The 20,863-nt window shown below is 61.3% G+C and overlaps 1 protein-coding gene across 2 annotated transcripts; it reads left to right on the top strand.

The window, feature by feature from the left end:
• Positions 1-666: 666 nt before the first annotated feature.
• On the top strand, positions 667-19,886 carry AFAP1L1 (actin filament associated protein 1 like 1). Of its 2 annotated transcripts, none has more exons than XM_071443753.1 (19): positions 667-768; positions 12,742-12,870; positions 13,281-13,364; positions 13,675-13,772; positions 13,907-14,018; positions 14,377-14,475; positions 14,816-15,027; positions 15,360-15,539; positions 16,197-16,283; positions 16,512-16,605; positions 16,735-16,887; positions 17,232-17,443; positions 17,702-17,847; positions 18,156-18,234; positions 18,354-18,471; positions 18,596-18,760; positions 18,943-19,121; positions 19,365-19,493; positions 19,715-19,886. In XM_071443753.1, exons 1-19 carry the CDS (start codon positions 753-755, stop codon positions 19,736-19,738), a joined length of 2,316 nt encoding a protein of 771 aa, XP_071299854.1. In that variant the 5' UTR covers positions 667-752; the 3' UTR covers positions 19,739-19,886. The 2 variants fall into 2 exon arrangements, with proteins under 2 accessions (XP_071299854.1, XP_071299855.1); XM_071443754.1 differs by having other exon boundaries at positions 18,357-18,471.
• Positions 19,887-20,863: the final 977 nt, after the last annotated feature.

The raw sequence follows: 20,863 nt of genomic DNA on the forward strand, positions 1-20,863 counted from the left end.
GCTGGGACTGGGGAGGGTGAGAGGGGCTGAGTTTCCTGGGCTGAAATTGCCCCAAAAAGGGGAATTTCTCCAGCCTGGTTGCTAATTCACAGCTGATATTTCAATTATTGCTCTCCCAGGTGACAATAATTGGGTACATGTGGAAGCTCATCACATTTCTGTCCCACCCCGCTGTCCCCGCAGGGCTCAGCTGCAGCCCAGACCGTCCTGGCAGTGCCAGCAGCCTCTGTCCTTGCTGCCACACCTGGGACACTGTCACACATCCCACAGGCTGCCCGAGCCCACGTGTCCCTGCAGGGCTGTGCTGGGCAGGGACAATGACAGTGGCAAGGCCAGGGACACGCCGGGCACAGGAGGGGATTTTGGGGAGGGGGAAACGAGGAGAGAGGGCTCAGGGGGAGCTCCCGTGCCGCGGGCTGTGGGAATTCGCGATTTTCCCCCTAAACCGCGGCTGCCCAAGCCGGGCAGGTGGAGGTGACCCACTCGGGACCGCCACCCTGCGCCGGGGGTGTCTCTGGGTGCCCACGGGGATGCAGAATGGCAGCGCAGCCCAGCCCAGGGCTGTCCCCGGGGCCGTGCCGAGCCGAGCCGGGGCTGGGCGCTGCCGTGCTCCGAGCGAGCGAGGGAGGGAGGGAAGGAGGGAGGGGCGGCTGAAGGGATTGGCCGCCCCCAGGCAGAGCCGGCCCCGCCGGGCGCCGCTGCCCGCGACATTCGCCCGCCCGCAGCTCCCGGGGCGGCCGCGGCTCCGGACCATGGACCGGCTCAGCGGTAAGGGACGGACAGACGGACGGGGGGACGCGTATCCCATCCCATCCCATCCCATTCCATTCCATTCCATCCCCGGGCACAGCGCGGAGGGCGCCGGCGATGCCCGTGCCAGGCGCAGCGAGTCGCGGGTGGCGCATCCATTGTGGGACCCTGCTCCAGCAGGGCCGGCCGGGCACCAACTGGAACCAGTTTCTCTTTGCTGGTGGGATGGGTAAACCACCAGCAGCCTGCAAGGGAGGCTGTGGGGTGTAAGCGCTCGTTAGGGGAAATTGTGGTGGTGGACAGGGAGGCGACGCTCCCTGCTGGGGTCAGAGGGTTTCCCTGTCCGGGAGTCTCCCAGAGCCGCGATCCCCACCCTGCTGGGTGCGAGCAGCTCCTTCCCACACGCCTGGGGCTCCTGCCTGCAGCCCGTGGCACCGCCGAGCTCCTGGGCTTTGATCTGGGATCTATACGAGCCTGCCAGGGCTTCGGGCCAGCTCTGCAGGGAAGGTCCCTGGAAGGAGCGCGGGGAGGTTTGCAGGGGGATTGCTCCTTGCTGGGGCTGCACAGGGGGTGCAGGTGCTGCAGGGGCTGCACATGACGGAGCACGGGGTGCTGGCCCTTGCCCTGTGCTGCAGAAAGGTGGCCAAAAGCCATGAGAGAGCGGCCAGGGCCGTCTCTGGCTGCAGGAGCGCGCTGGGGTGCCCGGGGCGGCTCAGGAGCGCTGTGTGTGCAGCCCCAGGGCAGCACCCGCGGGTCAAGAGTTCCCTTTGCCCATGGAAAAGGATGGGGTGGCGTTTCCGCGCTGGAAACGGCTCTGAGGAGGCTGGGATCGCTGCAAACACCGGCACGGTGTCAGTGGCTGCAGCCCGGGAGGGGACAGGGACAGCCGTCCCCGGGTGGCTTTGCCCGCTCTGGGGGCAGGAGGGAGCTGTGGCAGGAGGGACAGTGTTGTCCAGTGACACTCGGTGCCAGAGCTGTCCCCCAGGGTCCCAGAGGACATCACTGCTGGGGACAGGGGGGGCACAGGGGCTCGGCTTCCCCATTCTCGCTGTGTGAGCTGATGGGAAATTCCCCGTTTGCCCCCCAAAAACCAAACCTAGGACCTCAAGGCAGGGAAGGAGGGGATGCCCAGCTGAGGGAGCCGTGTCTGGCCATGGTTTGGGCTCTCCACACGTTGTCCCTGCCAGGGAAGAGCCGTTTTATCCCCCTCGCTGGTGCCTGCCTGCTTTGTTTTGAGTGCTTGTGATGAATTGCTGTTGGCACCTGGATGGCTCCTCGCTAATGGAAACCCCCTCCAGCCCCTCCTGCTCATCAGCCAGAGCTGCTGGATCCCTCTGGGGGCTGTGACTCGAGGAGGGAAGGTTCCCTTCCCCAGTGAAAGGGGGAATGGCGTTAGGCACGAGCTCTGTGCCCATTCCCAGCCTCTGGCTGCTCTCTGGCAGCCCCTTCCTTCGCCTGGAGCTCTGCTCAGGCCCTGCTGTACCCTGATTTTATCACCTGCCAGTTTTTTCTCGTGCCCAGAGCATGGCCCAGCTCTGCATCAGAGGCTGACAGGGGATCGGTGCTGTTGGCAGAGCTTTTCAGGATGTGCTGATGGAGATCCCAGCTCCCACAGCGTCATTTGGGAGGCGATCCTTTGCTCAAACACGCCTGTGCTCACACGTGGCTTCTCCTCCCTCATTAGTGCCTCTTCCCTGACCTTTTGAGCCACCACAATGCAGGTCCTGCCCCAAACTTATCTGGGCTCTAAATCCAGCAGAGCCGGGAGATGTGTCGGGGATAAACTTGGCTCCAGCTCGCCCACAGGAATGGGGAGGCTGCAGGAGGGTGGGAGGGAGCCGGGATCATTGAATCCTGCCTGCGAGGAGGGCCCTGGGTGCTGGGGAGCACAGCCCGGGGCAGCTGTTAGCGCCGAGCTCTGCTCTGCATTGCAGCCATTCCTTCCATGGAAAGCGGCCACCGCCTGTTCCTGGCCCGGGGGAGGTGGGGAAGGGGCTGAGGTGGCTAAAACAGGATAAGAGGTGGGATGCTGGTGCTGATGAAGAGCTGGGCTTGTTTGCCCCTCTGGGTTTTCCAGTCTGCTGTGTGCAGCGCTGGCCATAGCAGGGAAGGGCTGGGTCTGTGTGAAGCCTCCTGGCAGCTCTGGAGGGGAGGGACACTGTGGGACAGCATCCCCCAGCCAGGAGCCCTGGGGACTGTCCTATCTGCCTGCACTGCCTGGAAAACCTGCCTGTCCCCCACTCTTGACCTGGAAATGCTCTTTTCCTGTGCAAACGTGCTGAGCTGCGAGGCTGCCGTGCCCTGTGCCGTGCGGCAGAGCTCCCACGGGCCTGCAGGAGGTTCCTCTCCTGCCCAGGAAAGCTTTGTTTAAGGTTTGGAAGGAGCTGTCTCATCCCAAGCAGTGGGAAGCCTCTTCAGAGCAGAGCACTGGGCTCAGCCCAAGCTCTGCCTGTTGTTCAGTGGCCAAATCACTTGCTGGGGACAGGAGATAACAGGGGAGCAGAGTGGAGGCTTGAAGTGGTTTCTGGCTTCCCAGACTCGTGTCCTAACCCCTTAACCCTTCCCTATTATCTAGTCTGGCACAGCTCACACTCCCTCCTGAGGAGCACATCTCCTCCTGCATATGAGGAACCTTCAGATGACCGACACAGCTCTGTGTCCTGTAAAATACCCATTCAATGTCACTGTCCCAGGCCGGCGACAAGACAATGGGGCTGGCACCCTTCCACTGCCAGCCCTGCACAAACAAGGGGCTGGCACCCCAGCCAGGGCACCCAGGAGGTGACAGAGCAGGGAGGGCACCCGTGCCTGTCATCACCCGCAGGCGCTGAAAGCAGCGGCATTTGAGGAGCTCAGGTCCCCGGGGGCATTCTGGGCTGACAATCTGCAGTGGGGAAGGATAAAATAACCTCTGAGAGCCTCCCCCCGCTGCAGCTCCTTCCATTCCTGCTCCTGATAAAGCCTCCCATGGCATCAAAGGCGGCTCTTTGGCAGGCAAGGGGAAACACTGACATTTCGTAACAGTTTGGAACAAAAACAGCTTTGCTGCAAGGGGTTTCCATGCTCAAAATAATTTTTTTTTCTTTTTTTGAAGTGGTTTTCGTGTGCATTTGATCCTGGAAGTGATAAGAGGGAGCTGGGGGAGACGCTGGTATGCTCTGATTGCTGCCAATTAGCAGGAGATGTGTAAGGAGCACTTTGAAGAATGGCTTTGGCTTTCTCCGGGGTTTTTTTTGGTTTTTCTTTTTTTTCTTTTTTTTTGAGCATTAAACCCACCCAAGTTTGTGATGGAGAAACAGCTGCTCATTTTATGTGATCCAAAATTTTGGGAAATCACGGTTATGAAGGACAAGAACAAGAAACAGAATTTAAGTTTGAGAGCTGGTGTTGGTGTCCTGGTGTGAAAAGCAGGTGAAGCAGTCCCAGCACTGCTGGAGCCACCGGAGCAGTCCCTCCCACCTTGTCACCGGGACATCGCGGGTCTCCTGTCCCTGCCGCCCGGCCCTGCAGGGGTTAACCGGGTAGGAAATGCTCTCCGTGGTGGCCTTGCCGCTGCACCTGATGCTCCCGGCCGAGCTGGGCAAGGGAAGGAAAGGGAAGGGCTGAGAAAATAACGCTCATCCTGCTGGCCCAGGGTGCTCGGGGCAGCGCGGCCCCAGCCCTGCACACGGGGACCCTGTGCTGTGCCCCAGCCTGGGGACATGGGGACAGGGCTGGGGGGGCCACTGAGAGGGTCTCAACCCCCCCGGCAGGGAGGGGGACTCGTGTCCAGCACAGCTCTGAACTCCTGGGCATTGCTGGGGGCAGGGCAGGGAGGCCAGGGCTGGGGTTGGGCACATCTCCCTGCCCCAGCCCCAGGATATTCCCCACTGGCACCTGTGGGTTACCTGCTGGGATATTCCTCATTGGCACCTGTGGGTTATCTGCCAGGATATTCCCCACTGGCACCTGTGGGTTATCTGCCAGGATATTCCTCTTTGGCACCTGTGGGTTACCTGCCAGGATATTCCTCACTGGCACCTGTGGGTTATCTGCCAGGATATTCCCACTGGCACCTGTGGGTTACCTGCCAGGATATTCCTCATTGGCACCTGTGGGTTATCTGCCAGGATATTCCTCATTGGCACCTGTGGGTTATCTGCCAGGATATTCCCCACTGGCACCTGTGGGTTACCTGCCAGGATATTCCCCCCTGGCACCTGTGGGTTATCTGCCAGGATATTCCTCATTGGCACCTGTGGGTTATCTGCCAGGATATTCCTCATTGGCACCTGTGGGTTATCTGCCAGGATATTCTTCATTGGCACCTGTGGGTTACCTGCCAGGATATTCCTCATTGGCACCTGTGGGTTATCTGCCAGGATATTCCTCACTGGCACCTGTGGGTTACCTGCCAGGATATTCCCCACTGGCACCTGTGGGTTACCTGCCAGGATATTCCTCATTGGCACCTGTGGGTTATCTGCCAGGATATTCCCCCTGGCACCTGTGGGTTACCTGCCAGGATATTCCCCACTGGGTTCTCCACCAGCTCTGTAAAGAAGGATCCCCATCCTGCTGCTGAAGGGATTTGGGGAAGTACAGTGGGATTTGGGAAAGCAGATCCTGCAAATCCCTGGCCATGCCCTGCTTTGAGGTGAGGGTTGGGATCCTGCTCTCCTGCTCAGGATCCTGTCAAAAGCTCCCCAGGTGACTTTTCCTCCCAAGAAGATGTGCCAGCTCTGGTGGCCTCCCCACATCTCACTCCTGCAGGTTGGGAATTGCATCCAAGGTGTTTTGGACCTTGGCTTTGGGGAATGGGGATGCACAGGACATGGGGAAGTGGTTTTTGGGGTGCAGAGAGCTTTCCACCCCCACCAGAGGAGATTTTGGGGATATGGGGGCTGGATCCAGCCCTGAGTGGTGGTGTGGACTGGTGGGAATTGGGGTTTCCCACTAGAATCCCTGCAGTTAGCTGGAATTCCTACATTTAGCTGGGGTCCAGCTCTCCTGGAGGCTGAAGTTTGGAGGACACCAAGGGCTACAGGCAGGTGACAGCTCCAGGTCCCCACAGGCAGGGAGGTGTGACCCAGGGAGGCTCCCCACTGCTCTGCCCACCACAGAGGGTGGGCACAGGGCTGGGGCACCGTGCCAGGGCCTCTCCCAGTTCTGGAGAGGAGCCCAGGCCAACCTGTTGCTGGAGTTTGTTTGGAAAAGGCCGACACCAAAATTTTGGTTGGAGGAAACACAGTTTACTCTGGGTCCTGAGTAATCCTAACATCTCTCCTCTGCCTGAAGCTTGTTTTTTATACATTACTCAGCAGGTCTCACCCCTGCCTGACTATTCCTTTAAAGGGCATCTCAAACCTCTCCTTTTCATTCATTATTTACATGTGTTTTCCAGCCAGCAGCCTCTGAGCCCAGCTCCCAGGCTGGAGCATCCTGCCATGAGCCTGCTGAGCCTGGCACCGAGCACTGAAATGTGGTCTGGGGCTGGCACTGGGTCCTAAAGTGCAGTCTGGGCCTGGCACAGACTCCTAAAATGTAGTCTAGGAGTACTAAACCTGCTGCATGTGATTTTCCAGAGCTGATCGTGTTGAGCTGGAGCTCAACCCCTCGTGGCTGGGGTTAGGAGCAGAGTGTGGAGGCTCCCTGTGCCTCTCTGGGGACCCAGCAGGGTCACTCGGATCTCTCCCCTGGGTGGTTTTATTTGCTCAGCATCTCTCTGTGAGAGGGGTGACCCAGGAACCACCCCCTGCTCCTCTGGGCCAGGGGGATGGAGTTTGCTTTGGGAGAGCTAAAGCAAACAGCCACAGCCTTCTCCAGGAGGCAGAAAAGGGGGGACAGCCCTGGGGAAGGGGTCCTGCCACAGCCCTGGGGGGCATTGGCAGCCTGGCTCGCAGGGAGGCGCTTGCCGGTGATTTAATCACGGGTTAATCATTACCTGCAGCACTCAGAAGCTGCCTGAGGAAGGACATGCCCCGCAGGGGTTGTCCGGGGGTGGTGGCACTGCCTCTGTCCCTCTGGTGCCCCATGGCTGTGCGGGGGTCACTGCCCACGCTGGGGTGCCCAGGGGAGTGTGCGGGGGGAGATCTCCCAGCCACAGCCGTGCTCGGGGTGCGGCACGGCCCGGAGAGCCCTGAGCCGGCCGGGGATGAGCCCAGCGCCGCTCCCTGGGCCGGGCTGGGATCCCAATTAATGCTTGCTCCCATTTAATCTAATTACCCGGGGAAGAGGCTTCTGTGCCCCCCGGAGTGAGCGCTGGCTGCTGCAGGGTGTGAGCTGCCAGGGCCACTAATGCCGGCGATAATCTTTGCCCTCTGCACGCTCCATCAGCTGTAATTACACTTCATTCAGGAGTCCCGGTTCCTCCTCCAGGAGGGGAGCAGGATGTGAGAAGCTGCCTCCTCCGGGCAGGGCTGCGCTCACAGGGGGTGTTTGGAGTCCTGCTTGTGTCCAGTTCCTCTGTGCAGGGCAGAGCTGGGGCTCCAGGGGGGTCCCACAGCTCTTCTCCCCCTTTTTGGGGGTGCTGAGGGCTCAGAGCCCCTCTGTGCAAAGAGCCAGGGTGGGACAGGGGCTTGGGAAGGGCCAGGCCGGGGGAGCAGCTCTGGGCTGGGCTGGGCCAGGCCAGGAGATAAAGCTCTGGGCAGGCTGTTTAACCTGGGGAGAGGAGCCTGAGCTGGCCGGGGCTTGGGACAGGCCCAGGACCCTCCGTGCCCCTGCTGGAGTGAACGGGAGCCGAGCTGGGAGAGGATCCCCAGAGCTGCTGCCGGGGCTGGGCTGTCTGCAGCACTGATGGAGAGGGACAGCAGGCACAGCCAGGCACCCTTTGTGCTTTTAACCCTTCTGCTGGCACAGCCAGGGCACCCTTTGTGTTTTTAACCCTTCTGCTGGCTCATCTGCCCCTCTCCCAGGATGGAGGAGCCCTCCAAGCCCTTGTGGAAGGGGAGAAGCTGCTGCTCTGGGGGCAGAACTGGGGGCTTTGTGCCTTCTCGAGCAGTCAGGTTCCACATTCACCTCCCAGCATTGATTTTCCAAGGCTATCAGCTGAGGATGTTAATTACTGCCAGGCTCTGATGAGGGCCCCAGGGCTGTGCATGGCTGCTCTGCCTGCGTGCTGGAAGTGCTGGGATTTGAGATTTGAGCTTTCCTCGTGTTCCACATCAACCAGGGGTGCTGCAGCCCCCAGGGTGGGAGCAGAACCACAGAGTTACCCCAGTGAGGGGCAGCTGGGAGGCCAGGGAGGGCGGCAGGGCCCCGGAGCCAGCCCTGGCTGCTCAGTGCTGCTGGAATTGTTGGATGCAGAGTCAGAGGCTGCCCCATCCTCCCCACTCAAGGGGCCCTTGTTTGCAGAGAGGAGATGATTCATGTGCACCCCCTCAGCAAATCTTCCACTCTCAGGGGATGCTGCCAGGGCTCAAGAGGGATCATTGATGGTTGGCTCTTCCTGAAAGCCCCAAGGCCTGGAGCAGGACAGGCTGGGAGGAGGAGGAGGAGGTGCTGGTGGCATTTTCCAGGCTGCTGTTCCTGGCCCTCCCAGCCCATCCCAGTTTGCCCCACACCAGCAGGTGCTGAGGGATGGGAGCAGAGCCTGGCTGGCTCCTGCCCCCTCCAGGGCCCTGTGCTGCCCCTCTCCTGCCCCTTGGCAGGGCAGTGGCCGTGGGCAGGGTGCAGGCAGCTCTGTCCTGCTGTCCCCTGCACAAAGGAACAATTCTGGGAGCACCGAGGCATTTCCTCATCCCTGCTGGGAAAAAACCTCCTTGGAGTGGGGATGGGAACAGGAGCTGCCCTGGGAGCTCAGCAGAGTGGCCGTGGGCTTCCTCAGAGAGCAGCAGTGCTGGGGCTGGAGGGGGCTGCCAGCATCTCACCCCTCTGGTGCTGCCATCCTGGGGCACCCAGCGAGGCCTGGGGACACCTCCCAGCACTGCAGGGCTCTTGCAGGTGGCTGCACACCCACCTGTGCACAGGTGAGCAGGGTTGGTGTGCTGCAGAGAGTGACCCTGGGGCTGTTTGTGCACAGGTGAGCAGGGTTGGTGTGCTGCAGAGAGCATCCTGGGGCTGTTTGTGCACAGGTGAGCAGGGTTGGTGTGCTGCAGAGAGCACTCCTGGGGCTGTTTGTGCACAGGTGAGCAGGGTTGGTGTGCTGCAGAGAGCACCCCGGGGCTGTTTGTGCACAGGTGAGCAGGGTTGGTGTGCTGCAGAGAGCACCCCTGGCGCTGTTTGTCCCATCTATGCACAGGTGAGCAGGGTTGGTGTGCTGCAGAGAGCACCCCTGGGGCTGTTTGTGCACAGGTGAGCAGGGTTGGTGTGCTGCAGAGAGTGACCCTGGGCCTGTTTGTGCCACAGGCACCTCCCTGCAGGGCTCCTCCGGGGGCTGGGGTGTCCCTGGTGCTGTCCCCTCCTGTTCAGGGCACCCAGGAGCTCCCAAGGTTGGTTTGCTGGGGTGGCAGCTGTGAGGAGCCCTGTGCTGGCAGGCAGAGCAGCCGAGGGCCCTGCCCTGCCAACAGGAAGGATTTATTTGTGCCTGGGTTTTATTTTAGCTACAAACAATGGCTGTTACTCCCAGCATCCGATTTCCCCCGGCCCCAGGCATCACCTGGTGCAGGAGGAAGCGTGGCCGGAGGCAGGGGAGCTGTGAACACAGGATGGGGGTCCCTGAGCACCTCCCACATTTCAGAGCTGTGATTCAGCATCTCCCCTCCCCAGGGGAGCTGTGAACACAGGATGGGGGTCCCTGAGTATCCCCCACCACATTTCAAAGCTGTGAACACAGGCTGGGGGTCCCTGAGCAGCTCTCACTGCATTTCAGAGCTGTGAACACAGGATGGAGGTCCCTGAGTACCCCTCACTGCATTTCAGAGCTCTGAACACAGGATTGGGGTCCCTGAATATCCCCCACCACATTTCAGAGCTGTGAATACAGGATGGGGGTCCCTGAGCACCCCTCACTGCATTTCAGAGCTGTGAACACAGGATGGGGGTCCCTGAGCACCCCTCACTGCATTTCAGAGCTGTGAACAGAGGATGGGGGTCCCTGAGCACCCCTCACTGCATTTCAGAGCTCTGAGCACAGGATTGGGGTCCCTGAGCAGCTCCCACCACATTTCAGAGCTGTGATTCAGCCTCTTCCCCTCCCTGGGGCTCTCTCAAGCTCCAGGCTGAGCTTTTCTTGGGGGTGAGACCTCCATGGGCTTGTCTTATCTCTCCCCTTGCTCAAGCTGGGTCTCTCTACACCAGGAAACTCCTGCTTTGGCTTGGCCAGAGACTCTTCCTCCTCCTCCTCCTCTTCCTCCTCTCTGTGGGTTACTGGAGCAGGACCCGGTCTGTGCTGCTGTGCTGGGGCAGAGCCAGGGAGGCTCTGCAGCTGCAGCCTGTGACCAGCCCTTATCTGTGTGCTGGGAAACGGCTCCCTGAGCAGGGCAGCACTTGTGGGCTCTAAAAATAGAGCTGGGCTGGAGAGGGGGATGCAGGGGATGCAGGGGATGCAGCTCCCTTGCAGCTCCCTTGCAGCTCCGTGCCTGGTGCTGCTGCCAGGGCAGGATGTGGCAGCCCTGCCCCAGTGTCCTGCATGGCACCATGTCCTGCTGCTGTCCCCTGGGCCACCCTGGGTCCCTCCAGGCCTGTTGGTTAATGCTAAAGCCATCGGCTGCCACGGGTCCTGGCCTGCCCAGGCCCAGAGAGCTCGTGGACATCTGCCACCCTGCCTCAGACGTGGAGAGGAGGGCATTGCTGGTGTCCCTGTCCGTCCTGGGCTGTGCTCCCACAGGTTTTGGATGCAGGAGAAGCCCCAGCAGAAAGCAGCAGGTGGGAGCCACTTGCCAGCACCGCCTGGAGGTGTCCCAGAGCAGGGGACACAGGCTCTGTGTGTCACTGTGGTCACTCTGACAGCCCAGCCCTCCTCCCCAGGAGCCCTTTGCTGTCCTGCTGTCCCTGTCCCCGGGCTCAGAGCCCCCAGTGGTGGCACCAGTGCCCACCCCAGCACAGGAGATGTGTCCCTGTCCCCTGTGCTGGTCCCTGCCTGCCAGGTGACCTTGGGTGTCCCACATCCCCTGCTGCCCCCCTGGAGCAATCTCCCCTCACTTCCTGCAGCCCCCCCATTAATTTCCTTCAGCCTGGGAGCCTAACGAGCATAGGAAATGAATTCCTTGCCTCCCTGTGCTCCCCCAGGCTGTGCCCTCCTGGGATCACAGGCCTCTTTGAGTGCCCCCCCTCCCTCCCCCGTTGTATTTTGGAGGATGTTTAACAAGGGAGATGGAGGGGACAGCTCAGCTGGGGGAACAAAGGCGCCTTCAGAGCTGCATGTCCGTGCTGAGTGTGCCCAGCTCGGGGCACTGCTGCTGAGCCCAGCCCCTGCCAGCAGCCCTGGCACCCCAGGGGGGTCCCTGTGCCCCCTCCCTGCCTGCTGGGGCACTGTTGATAGGAACCAGGCTGTGCTTGGGGCCCTGGCTGGCCCAGAGCCCTGACACGAGCTGCTGCCTGTGATGGGATGTGTCCTACACGTGGCTGGGATGGGGGTGCTGGTGACACCATGGCCTGGGGTTTGGGGTGTCCTGGGAGTGGGGAGATGCTGGTGACACCATGGCCTGGGGTTTGGGGTGATCTGTGAGTGTGGGGGATGCTGCTGACCCCATGGGGTGGGGTTTAGGGTGACCTAGGAGTGGGGGGATGCTGCTGACTCCACAGCCTGGGGTTTGGTGAGCTGTGGAAAGCCGGTGCAGGGAGGAGCCTGCGCAGTCCCTGTCCCCTTTGTGGGAGCTGGTGGCAGAGCTGGGGCAGCAGGAGAGGCTGAGTGACTCCCGAGATGTTTGCAGCTGCTGGCTGGACAGGGGAAATGTGCCTTTGGGTCCCAGCTGCTTCCTTGCAGTGCCCTGCCCTGCCCAGCCCTGCAGGGAGCACGTCCCACCTTCCTGGAGAGCACCAGCAGGAGCCTGAGCCTGATCCTGTCCTGCCTGTGCAGCACCCTGCAACACCCCAGGGAGGGTTTTCCTCCCTTCCCTGCCTCCCTGTAAGGCAGAGGGGCCTGGGGCTGGGTGCTTACCCCACCCGGGGGGCTCAGCAGTCCCCACCATGGCAGGGGTGTGCTGGCAGGGACAGCAGGCTGTGCATGGGCAGGGCCTGTCCCGTGGCTGTGGGGTGTCACTGCAGCTCCAGGAGCAGGAATCCATTCCCTGTGGTTGCCTTCTCCTTCCCCAGGGTCTGAGGGGTGCTTGTGTGTTCTCCTGGAGCAGTGCTGAGGCTTCTCCTGCTGCTGGGGCTGCCTGTCCTGGCTTGGCTGGGCACTGCCCAGTGCTGTGGCCAGAAGGGCTCATCTGGGGCTCAGCTTGGCACTAGGGAGGGAGGAGGAAGCAGGAGGTCTGTGCAGTGCAGGGAGGCAGGAAGAGCCACATCCTGCCCTGTGTCCTGGGATGGTGGCAATTGGGGCTGGCATGTTGTCTCTGTGCCCAGGGGCTCATCTTGGCTGGCACTGCTCTTGCTGGGCTCCCCTTCACCTTTAAACACCAGCTGCTTTCATTGTGCTGCTTTTATTGTGCTGCTTTTATTGTGCTGCTTTCATTGTGCTGCTTTCGGCTCTGTGTTCCTTACATGAGGAAGGAGGATCCCATCAGAGCTCAGAATCCTTCCCTTCCTCTGGGAGATAGCCTGTGCCAGCCCCTGCTGTGCCAAGGAGCAGTGTGGGGACAGCTACAGCCCAGCCAGGCTGTCCCCACGCTCTGGGGCACACACTGTCCCCTCCTTGGAGCTGTCCCCATCAGTCAGCACGTCTGAGCTGCCTCCAGGGTGACCCTTGGCCTCTGTTTCTGTCCCTGGAGACCCAAAGCCAGCTGGGTGCCACCCCAGCTGTGCTGTTTGGTGCCTGCCAAGAGGAGGATCCTGCACTGGGAGCAGCTGCAGCTCTTTCTTTCTGCCCCATCCAGAGCTCCAAGTTTGCTGGAGTTCCAGCCCATTTTGCCTTGTCTTAACCCCAGCATCCCAACCCCCCCTGGCTGATGGGATTTTCCCTGCTCCCCTCAGTGCTGGACCAGCTCCTGCCAGAGCTCAGCGTTCTGCTCAAGCTGCTGGACCACGAGTACCTGAGTGCCACCACCCAGGAGAAGAAGCTGGCTGTGTCCACCATCCTGCAGAAGCTGCAGCCACCTGCAGGTCTGTGTCCCTCTCCCGTGGTGGCCTTGGCTGTTCCCAGAGGTGTCCCCAGCAGGGCAGGGATGAGCCCAGCACCTGCTCAGCCCTCTCAGGGCGCTTTGCTTTCCCTTGTGAGCCCCTCCCTGCCCCCGGAGCAGGGCTGGCGTCAGCGGTGCCCCAGGGCCAGCAGGGAGGGCTGCTCCCTGCGGAAACGCTGCTTCCAGAGCCCTTCCTGCCCGGGTTTGTGCTGAGCACGGGGGTTTCCGCCGGCGCTGTGCACCTGGGCCTCCACAGAGCCCCCGTTCCTGCTCTCCTGGGGGAGCCACAGCAGCCCTGGGGGTTCCTCCCACCCCTGCTCCATGTCCCTGGGATTGGGGGCACGAGGGGCGGCAGTGCCTGCCCCAGGCTCAGAGTGTCCCCCTCAATTCCAGGGAAGGATGTGGACTACATGTATGTCAACACAGCATCCCTGGGCAATGGCACCAGCTTCGTGGAGTCCCTCTTTGAGGAGTTTGGTACGTGTGGCTGAGCTGGAGGGGTGCCCTGGGGGTCATGCCGGTGCTGGGGTCCCTTGGAAGAAGGGTGGCAGCTACATCCTTGTGTCCAGAGTGGGCACCATTGCTCTGGGTGCTTGTTCCTGCTCCCTTGGTGCTGTTTGGGGGCTGGCCATGAGGGAACCCACGCTCCAGCTGGGTTTAGCAGTGATTCCCATCTCCCAGCACCTCCCCAGGGCAGGGCCATGGAGGGAGATCCCTGCAGGGCACAGCTGGGATGTCCAGCTCTGCTGTCCTGCTCCCCTCACCCTCTGTTTATCAAACCGTGCAGACTGTGACCTGCGGGACCTGCAGGACATGCAGGAGGAGGAGGGGGACACCAATGACGCTGCTGGCTTGGAGCTGGCAGGGACCCAGCCAGCCAAACCTGTGAGTGCCTGGCTGTCCCCGAGCCAGCTCTGCGTGGGGAGGTGACAGTGGCCAGGGTGGGACCCTTCCTGTGCCCTGCTGGGGCTCCTGCCCTGCTGCTGCCTTGGTTAAAGCTGGGGGTGTTCCTGCTCTAGGTTCCTGTGGATCCTGCTCCTCCTCTGCCCACCACTCCCCCTCCTGAGGATTACTACGAGGAAGCTCTGCCCCTGGGCCCTGGCAAGGCCCCCGAGTACATCACCTCCCGCAGTGAGTCCTGCTCCAGCCAGGCCAGCAGCAGGCTGGGGGGAGCCCCACGGGCTGCCACTGCATCCCTCACCTGCCTGACACCCCAGGCAGCTCTCAGTGGGCTGTTCTGCTCATCCTGGGGAAGGAATTGTCACTGCTGCCACCAGCAGCGCTCCTGTCCCCCTCCCTTCCATCCCACTTGCTATTGCAAGGAGTTGTTTGCTCCAGCCAGACTGGGAGTGAGGTGATGGGAGGGATCAGAGCCATGGGAGGAGCAATGCTGGGATGCCCTGGGAGGGTGTGCTTGGCTGTGCCCCACCGAGCATCCATGAGGGAAACCAGGGTGTACCAGCCCCAGCCCCCTGTGCTTCCCCTGCAGACAGCTCCAGCCCCCCCAACTCCATCGAGGACGGCTACTACGAGGATGCAGACAGCAGCTACCCCGTCACCAGGATAAACGGGGAGCAGAAAAGTTCCTGTAGGTATCTGGGTGTCCTCAGCAGCGAGGGGAGAGCTTTGGCAAGGTTTGGGGCTTGAGCAGTGGGCTGGGGGCTGCTGGGGTTGAGGCTGGAGAACCTCAGAGAATCAAACCAGCCCAGGGCTCTGGACAGAGGCACCTGGGGCTGGCTCTGGGCCCACGAGCATCCTGCTGGGATTCCAAGGGAAGTGGAGGTGGCTGCTGCCCAAGGCTGCTGTTTGCAGAGGATGCCAGGGAATCCACCTTTCCTGGCACCCAGCTCTGTCTGGAGCTGCTGGGCACGGGGAACCCTGGCAGGGTGTGTGGCACCTTTTAGGGTGACTCTGCTGCTTTCTTCCAGACAATGACTCGGATGCCATGAGCAGCTCGTACGAGTCCTACGACGAGGAGGAGGAGGAGGGCAAGGGCCAGCAGCTGACACACCAGTGGCCCTCGGAGGAGGCCTCCATGAACCTGGTGAAGGATTGCCGGATCTGCGCCTTCCTCCTGCGCAAGAAGCGCTTTGGGCAGTGGGCCAAGCAGCTCACCATCATCCGGGATGGCAAACTGCTGGTGAGCCTGGCCTGGGGGCACAGACACCCGTGGGGGCTTGGGAGGGCGGCTGAGCCCAAGCTGAAGGAACAAAAGCACCATCCAAACAAAGCCCCTGCCCCAAGGCTGCCACACAAGCAGCAGCTACCCTTGCTTACCTTGCAAGGGAACACACAGCTCCCCTGTTTTTGGGACACCATGAAGTGAGAGGGCACCCTCAGATGAGCCATCTCCATCTGTGCCACCAGCGAGGGACCCCAAGACCCCATGTCACCTGTGGGACCCCCAGCACAGCAGCCAGCCAGCCAGGCAGGTTTGGCTGAGCCCTGAGCAGTTCTCTCCGCTTCCCTCAGTGCTACAAAAGCTCCAAGGACCGGCAGCCACACGTGGAGGTGCCCCTGCCCACCTGCAACGTCATTTATGTCCCCAAGGACGGGCGGCGCAAGAAGCACGAGCTGCGGTTCTCGCTGCCGGGCGCCGAGGCGCTGGTGCTGGCAGTGCAGAGCAAGGAGCAGGCTGAGGAGTGGCTCAAGGTACCACAGCTCCTGCCAGGGGCATCCACAGAGCCCCCTTGGCATCCCCCCTGCCCGGGCTGGGAGGGGGCTGTGCTGGGAATGGCTTTGCCCCGCTGGAAGGGGACGGGGGCTTTGCTCCTGTCCCTTATCGGCCGCTTCCCAGGGCTGGGCGGCTCCGGCGCTGATAGCCCCGGCTGGGGGATGTTTGCTCTCCCCTTCCTCTTCCCCAGGGCCCTTTCCTGCCTTTGTTCAGGGCCGGGAAGTGGGGGCTGCGGGGAAGGGGTGGCGGGTGGGAAAGGAGCCTCTGAGCACACCACTGCCACAGCTGTCACCCCAAATGTGGGAGAATGGGGGGGTTTACACACCCAGGGCACACCACACCTTAAAACAGGGGGGTCATGAGGTGTCCTGTGCTGGCAGGGTGATGCTGACTTGGCATCTATGTCTGTCCCTTCTGAGATTTCAAAAAACCCCTGACAAAATCCACAAAAGTGGTTGAAGTGTTGAAGGGGCCAAGGTGTGAGCAGTCCTGATGTGGGTGTGCTGCCCTGAGCTGTGGGGACCAGGATGTGTCCCCCTGGCTCAGACTGGCTCTGGTAGTGAAGGAGCTGAGCCAGGGAGGGCAGCCCTGGCCCTCGGGTCACTTTGAAGTGACAGCTGGGGCTGTCTGTGCAGGTGATAAAGGAAGCCAGCAGTCCAGCAGGAGGCGGGATGGAGGCCCCCACCTCCCCAGTGATGCCGTGCAAGATGGAGCTGGACAAGGTGATGGTTTCCAGGGGCCCTGTCTGGGAGCTGTGTGGGGCTGCTGTGGACAAACGTGGGGAACACGGAGTTGGAGCACCCCCGAATTCCTGGGGCTGCATGAGGAGCCTTTCCCATTCTCACAGCAGCTCTGCAGGGCTGGAAAGGGGAACAGGAGCTGGAAATCCCAGCCCTGTGCAGGGGGATGAAGGGCTGGGGTGGTGCTGATGGGATTCTGCTCTCCCACAGCGGCTGTCCCAGGAGAAGCACACCTCAGACTCAGACAGTGTGGCCATGGGGGACACCGGGTCCCCAGCCACCCGCAGGGAGCACGGCGAGCACGGTACAGTCCCTGTCCCCACTGCCCACCCAGCCAGGGCCAGCTGTGTGCCCACAGCTGGGCAGCATCCTCTGCAGCCAGGGGGGATGGCAGGACACGCACCAGGGTCACACAGCTACCCTGTCCTTCCAGGGAAAGGCAAAAAGAGCGGCCTGGCTGACCTGAAGGGCTCAATGAGCCGGGCAGCGGGGAAGAAAATCACCAGGATCATCAGCTTCTCTAAGAAGAAGCCATGCCCTGAGGACACCCAGGCCTCCTCCACCGAGGAGGACATCCCCTGCTGCGGTTCGTGTGGGCTGGGGGCAGAGATGGGGCTGGGAGTGGAGTGGGATCAGTGGGGAGTGACATCCCCCCCGTCCAGCATGGGCTCACTGGGGGGGAAATGCTGCCCAGGCCTGGCTCTGAAAATTCCAGTGATGAGTAGGCAAGGAGTCACCCATGTCCCCAAAAACAGGCTTGAGGGGACTTTGTGGTACTGAGCTGGCAGCTCCCCTGGGCCCAGCTGGTTGTCTGGGGGGAAACTGAGGCCCAGGAGGGCTGGATGAGCAGGAAGCCGTGCTGTCAGCTCTGTCCTGTCAAAGCCTGCCTGGGGCATAGCCGGGCAGGCGCTGATGCCCTTCCCTCTCCAGGCTACCTGAGCGTGCTGGTGAACCAGTGCTGGAAGGAGCGCTGGTGTCGCCTCAAGGGGAACACGCTGTACTTCCACAAGGACCGCTCGGACCTGCGCACCCACGTGAATGCCATCGTGCTGCGCGGCTGCGAGGTGCTGCCCGGCCTGGGCCCCAAGCACCCCTTCGCCTTCCGCATCCTGCGCCACGGCCACGAGGTGACGGCGCTCGAGGTGAGCAGGGGGCGCTGAGGACAGCATTGCCAGGCTGGGGGAGCGGCCCTTGGGGTGATCGGCGCCCCGTGCAAGCAGTGCCTTGTTTTGTCCTCGCCTGGAAAGCTCAGGGCGCCTGTTGGGTGAGCTGGGGGAGCTGCATGGGGACTTGGTGCACAGAGGGGGATTGTGTCATCAGCAAGAATGAGGGGCTGGGAGCTGGGTGTGCAGCCCAGCTGGGTGTGCACCCCAGTGTGGACCACTTCCTCTGTCCTCCAGGCAAGCTGCTCTGAAGACCTGGGCCGCTGGCTGGGTCTCCTCTTGGTGGAAACAGGCTCCCAGACAGCCCCAGAGGCCTTGCACTACGACTACGTGGATGTGGAGACCATTGCCAACATTGTGACAGCCGTGAGACACTCCTACCTGTAAGGCTGTGTGCCTCCTGCAGTGCCAGGGGCTGGGTGCTGGGCTGGGCATGGTGATTCTTGGCCCTGTGGAGTCTCAGAACGGGCACAGGCTGGGCTGTGGTTTGTGGCTGGGATCTCAGGGACAGTCAGTGCCCCAGGGGTTGTTCCCTAGGGCAGCATGGGAAGCTGAAAGGGTTTCATCAGTGCTGATGCAGGGTGTGTTAGGGTGGGGTCGTGAGATGCAGGAATCTCTCTGAGCTGGAAAGGTTCCCTGAGGGGCTGGCAATGATGTTCTGGAAAGGAAGACCCCACCCTTCCTTCTGCAGGTGGGCCAGCTCCTCCCAGGATCAGCGAGCAGACTCCTCTCGGGTGGTGTACGACGATGTCCCCTATGAGAAGGTTCAGGTGAGCACAACTTCATGGCTCATCCTCTCCCACCACAGTGGCCCAGGGTGCTGAGATGGCCCTGCAGGTGTCCCAGCAGGGAGATGCCCTGCAGGTGCCTCAGCTCTCTCTCCTCCCAGCAGGCGGAGGAGGAGCCGGGGCGGCCGGGGGCTGCTCAGGTGAAGCGCCACGCCTCGTCCTGCAGCGAGAAGTCGCGGCGGGTGGACCCGCAAGTCAAAGTGAAGAGACACGCGTCCAGTGAGTCCCCGGGCCGCAAACCTCCCCAGGGCTCCTGGCCAGTTCCCCACAGGGATGTGGGTGGGCTCGGCTGGAGCGTGGTGCCATCGCTGCAGCTCTTCATGGGCTCTCCCCGTGCCTGCAGGTGCCAACCAGTACAGGTACGGCAAGAACCGGGCCGAGGAGGACGCCAGGCGGTTCCTGACGGAGAAGGAGAAGCTGGAGAAGGAGAAGGCATCGATCCGCAGCGAGCTGATGCTGCTGCGGAAGGAGAAGCGGGAGCTGCGGGAAGCCTTGAAGGGCAGCACGGGTAGGTCGGGGCCACGGGAGCTGCCAGGCGCTCGGGGACCGAGCACAGGGACACCGGGCTGGCCACAGGGACACGGGGGCCGGGAGCTGGGCTGGCTGCAGCGCTCTGCCAGCCCCATCTAGTGTCCCCGTGCGGAGGATGGGCGGATTCTCCAGCGCTGAGCTGGGCGGTTGTGCAAGCAGGGCAGAGGCTGCAGGAGCTGGAGCAGCGGGTGGCGGAGCTGGAGGAGCGCTGCCGGCAGAAGGAGGAGTCTCGGGTCGATCTGGAGCTCAAGCTGACCGAAGTGAAGGAGCAGCTGAAGCAGTCGCTGGCAGGAGGGCCGGCCCTGGGGCTGGCCGTGACCAGCAAGGCTGAGAACGGGGTATGCATCCCTTTCTCCTCACTCAGAGCTCCAACTCCTGCAAGAAACAGTGGTTGGGGTACTGTGGGGAGCAGCAGAGGGGAGAGGGGACATCCCTGTAGATTTGTCCCTGTGAGGACAGAGGTGTGTGAGTTGGATTTGGTCACCTCAACTTTTATCTCATTACAGTTCATGCTTTTTTTTTTATCTGTTGTCAATGCTTCCCGAGTTTCCTGAGCTTTTCTTGCTCCCACTTTTCCACAGGAAACTACAAACAAGGCAAACGGGAGCCCCCCTGAGCACTTGGTCCCTGTGAACTGTGCGGCAGAGCTGAGGAAGAGAAGCCCCTCCATCATCCCTGCCAACACGGGCAGTGTGCTGAGGAAAGCCAAGGTCCTGCTCGGCTCTCCCTCTCCTCCCTGGCCCCCCGGGAAATCTCAGTTTTTGCCCCTTGTTTAACCATGGAATCATGGCAGTGCAGGGCTGGGTGGGAGAGGAAAATGCTTGGAAGATGCTGAGTCCAAAGCCCCCAGCAGGGAGGGATGCCTTGAAATATTGCTTTTCCAGTGATGTCTCCTCATCCCTTTTTATTGTTTTTCTTCCTTTCTCTGCAGGAATGGGAAAAGAAGCAGACTTAAGTCAGCCTGCCAAGCCCTGAACACACAGTGGGGATCACGGAGGAGCTGCCAGCCCCCTTTCTCTGAGACACTGGGAGGGTGCAGGGAAGGCGTGGTGGAAGAGCTGCTCTGCCAGCCCCACCATGGCACCACCACCTCTACAAACCAGGGGAAGGGGACGGGAGGGGACTGGGGAGGCGGGTGGGGAAGGGGAGTTCCTTGTGGATCAGGTCACAAACTGCTGTGAAACCCAGCTCTGGGGGAGCCTGCCCTGGAGCCAGGAGTGTGACACAAACTCTGCGTGCAGGAGGAAAGAGGGGAGAGGCTGGGCTGGCAGGTGGCACTGCCCAGCAGGTGCTCCAGTTTTGGGGATCAGCGTGTGTCCAGGCTAACACCTGCCAAAGCAACCATGGACTCCTTGGGGTTTTTGGCCCCCTCAGTTTTGGGATTCAGGAGCTGCTCAGGACCAGCCACTTTGGAGATGCCAGTTGTTCACCCTGCTCACTGCTCCCAGCTCTGCAGGGTCTCATCTCAGGGTTCCTCATGGCTCAAGCTTGCTGGGACTCAACCAAGTGCCTTTGTCCAATATTTCCTTCTTGTCCTCCAGGCAGTAAGGGTGAGGGCATGCCGCCTTCCCTTGGAACGAAGGAAGCTCAAGTGTCAGCATTGGAAAGCAAATTAACAGTGGGCACCTTCTACCTTTGCTAAACAGCTTAGAAGTGCTGCAGAGGGCTAGGGATGGAGGCAGGCCAGCTTCCTGCCCTGGTCCCATGCTGGTTTTGGGGGGAGCAGGGAAGGGGACAGGGCTGTCTCCTGGCCAACAACACATTCACACTCTGGCTGCTGCACTCAGACACAGGTTGGTAAGGCATGTGATCAAAATGGAGTGAAGGGAAGTCTAAAAATTAAAAAAAAAATCAGCAGGGCTGTTGGAGCAGAAAAGTGAAATAGAGTAAGGTTATTCAGCACAGGCAGAACAAAGGACAGGAATGGAAAGGCCCCAGCTTTTGTGCTGGGAACAAGGGAGTCACCATCACCCTCTCATGCTATGGACTGCCACAATTAACCTCTGGAGCTCACTTGTCCACAGCCCTGTGTTAGTACCTAGGTAAGCAGCTTTTAATAAAAACACTGGCAGTGGCCTGC

This window comes from Agelaius tricolor, unplaced genomic scaffold (assembly GCF_023055355.1).
Source record: "Agelaius tricolor isolate 1412-34295 unplaced genomic scaffold, bAgeTri1.0.p SCAF_18, whole genome shotgun sequence".
Taxonomy (NCBI): Eukaryota; Metazoa; Chordata; class Aves; order Passeriformes; family Icteridae; genus Agelaius; species Agelaius tricolor.

Excerpts from the sequence above, each read along its gene's own strand:
- AFAP1L1 (XM_071443753.1), top strand. Across the intron at positions 15,540-16,196 it reads AGGCTGAGGAGTGGCTCAAG|GTGATAAAGGAAGCCAGCAG; the intron begins GTACCACAGCTC and ends CTGTCTGTGCAG. Across the intron at positions 19,494-19,714 it reads GTGTGCTGAGGAAAGCCAAG|GAATGGGAAAAGAAGCAGAC; the intron begins GTCCTGCTCGGC and ends CTTTCTCTGCAG.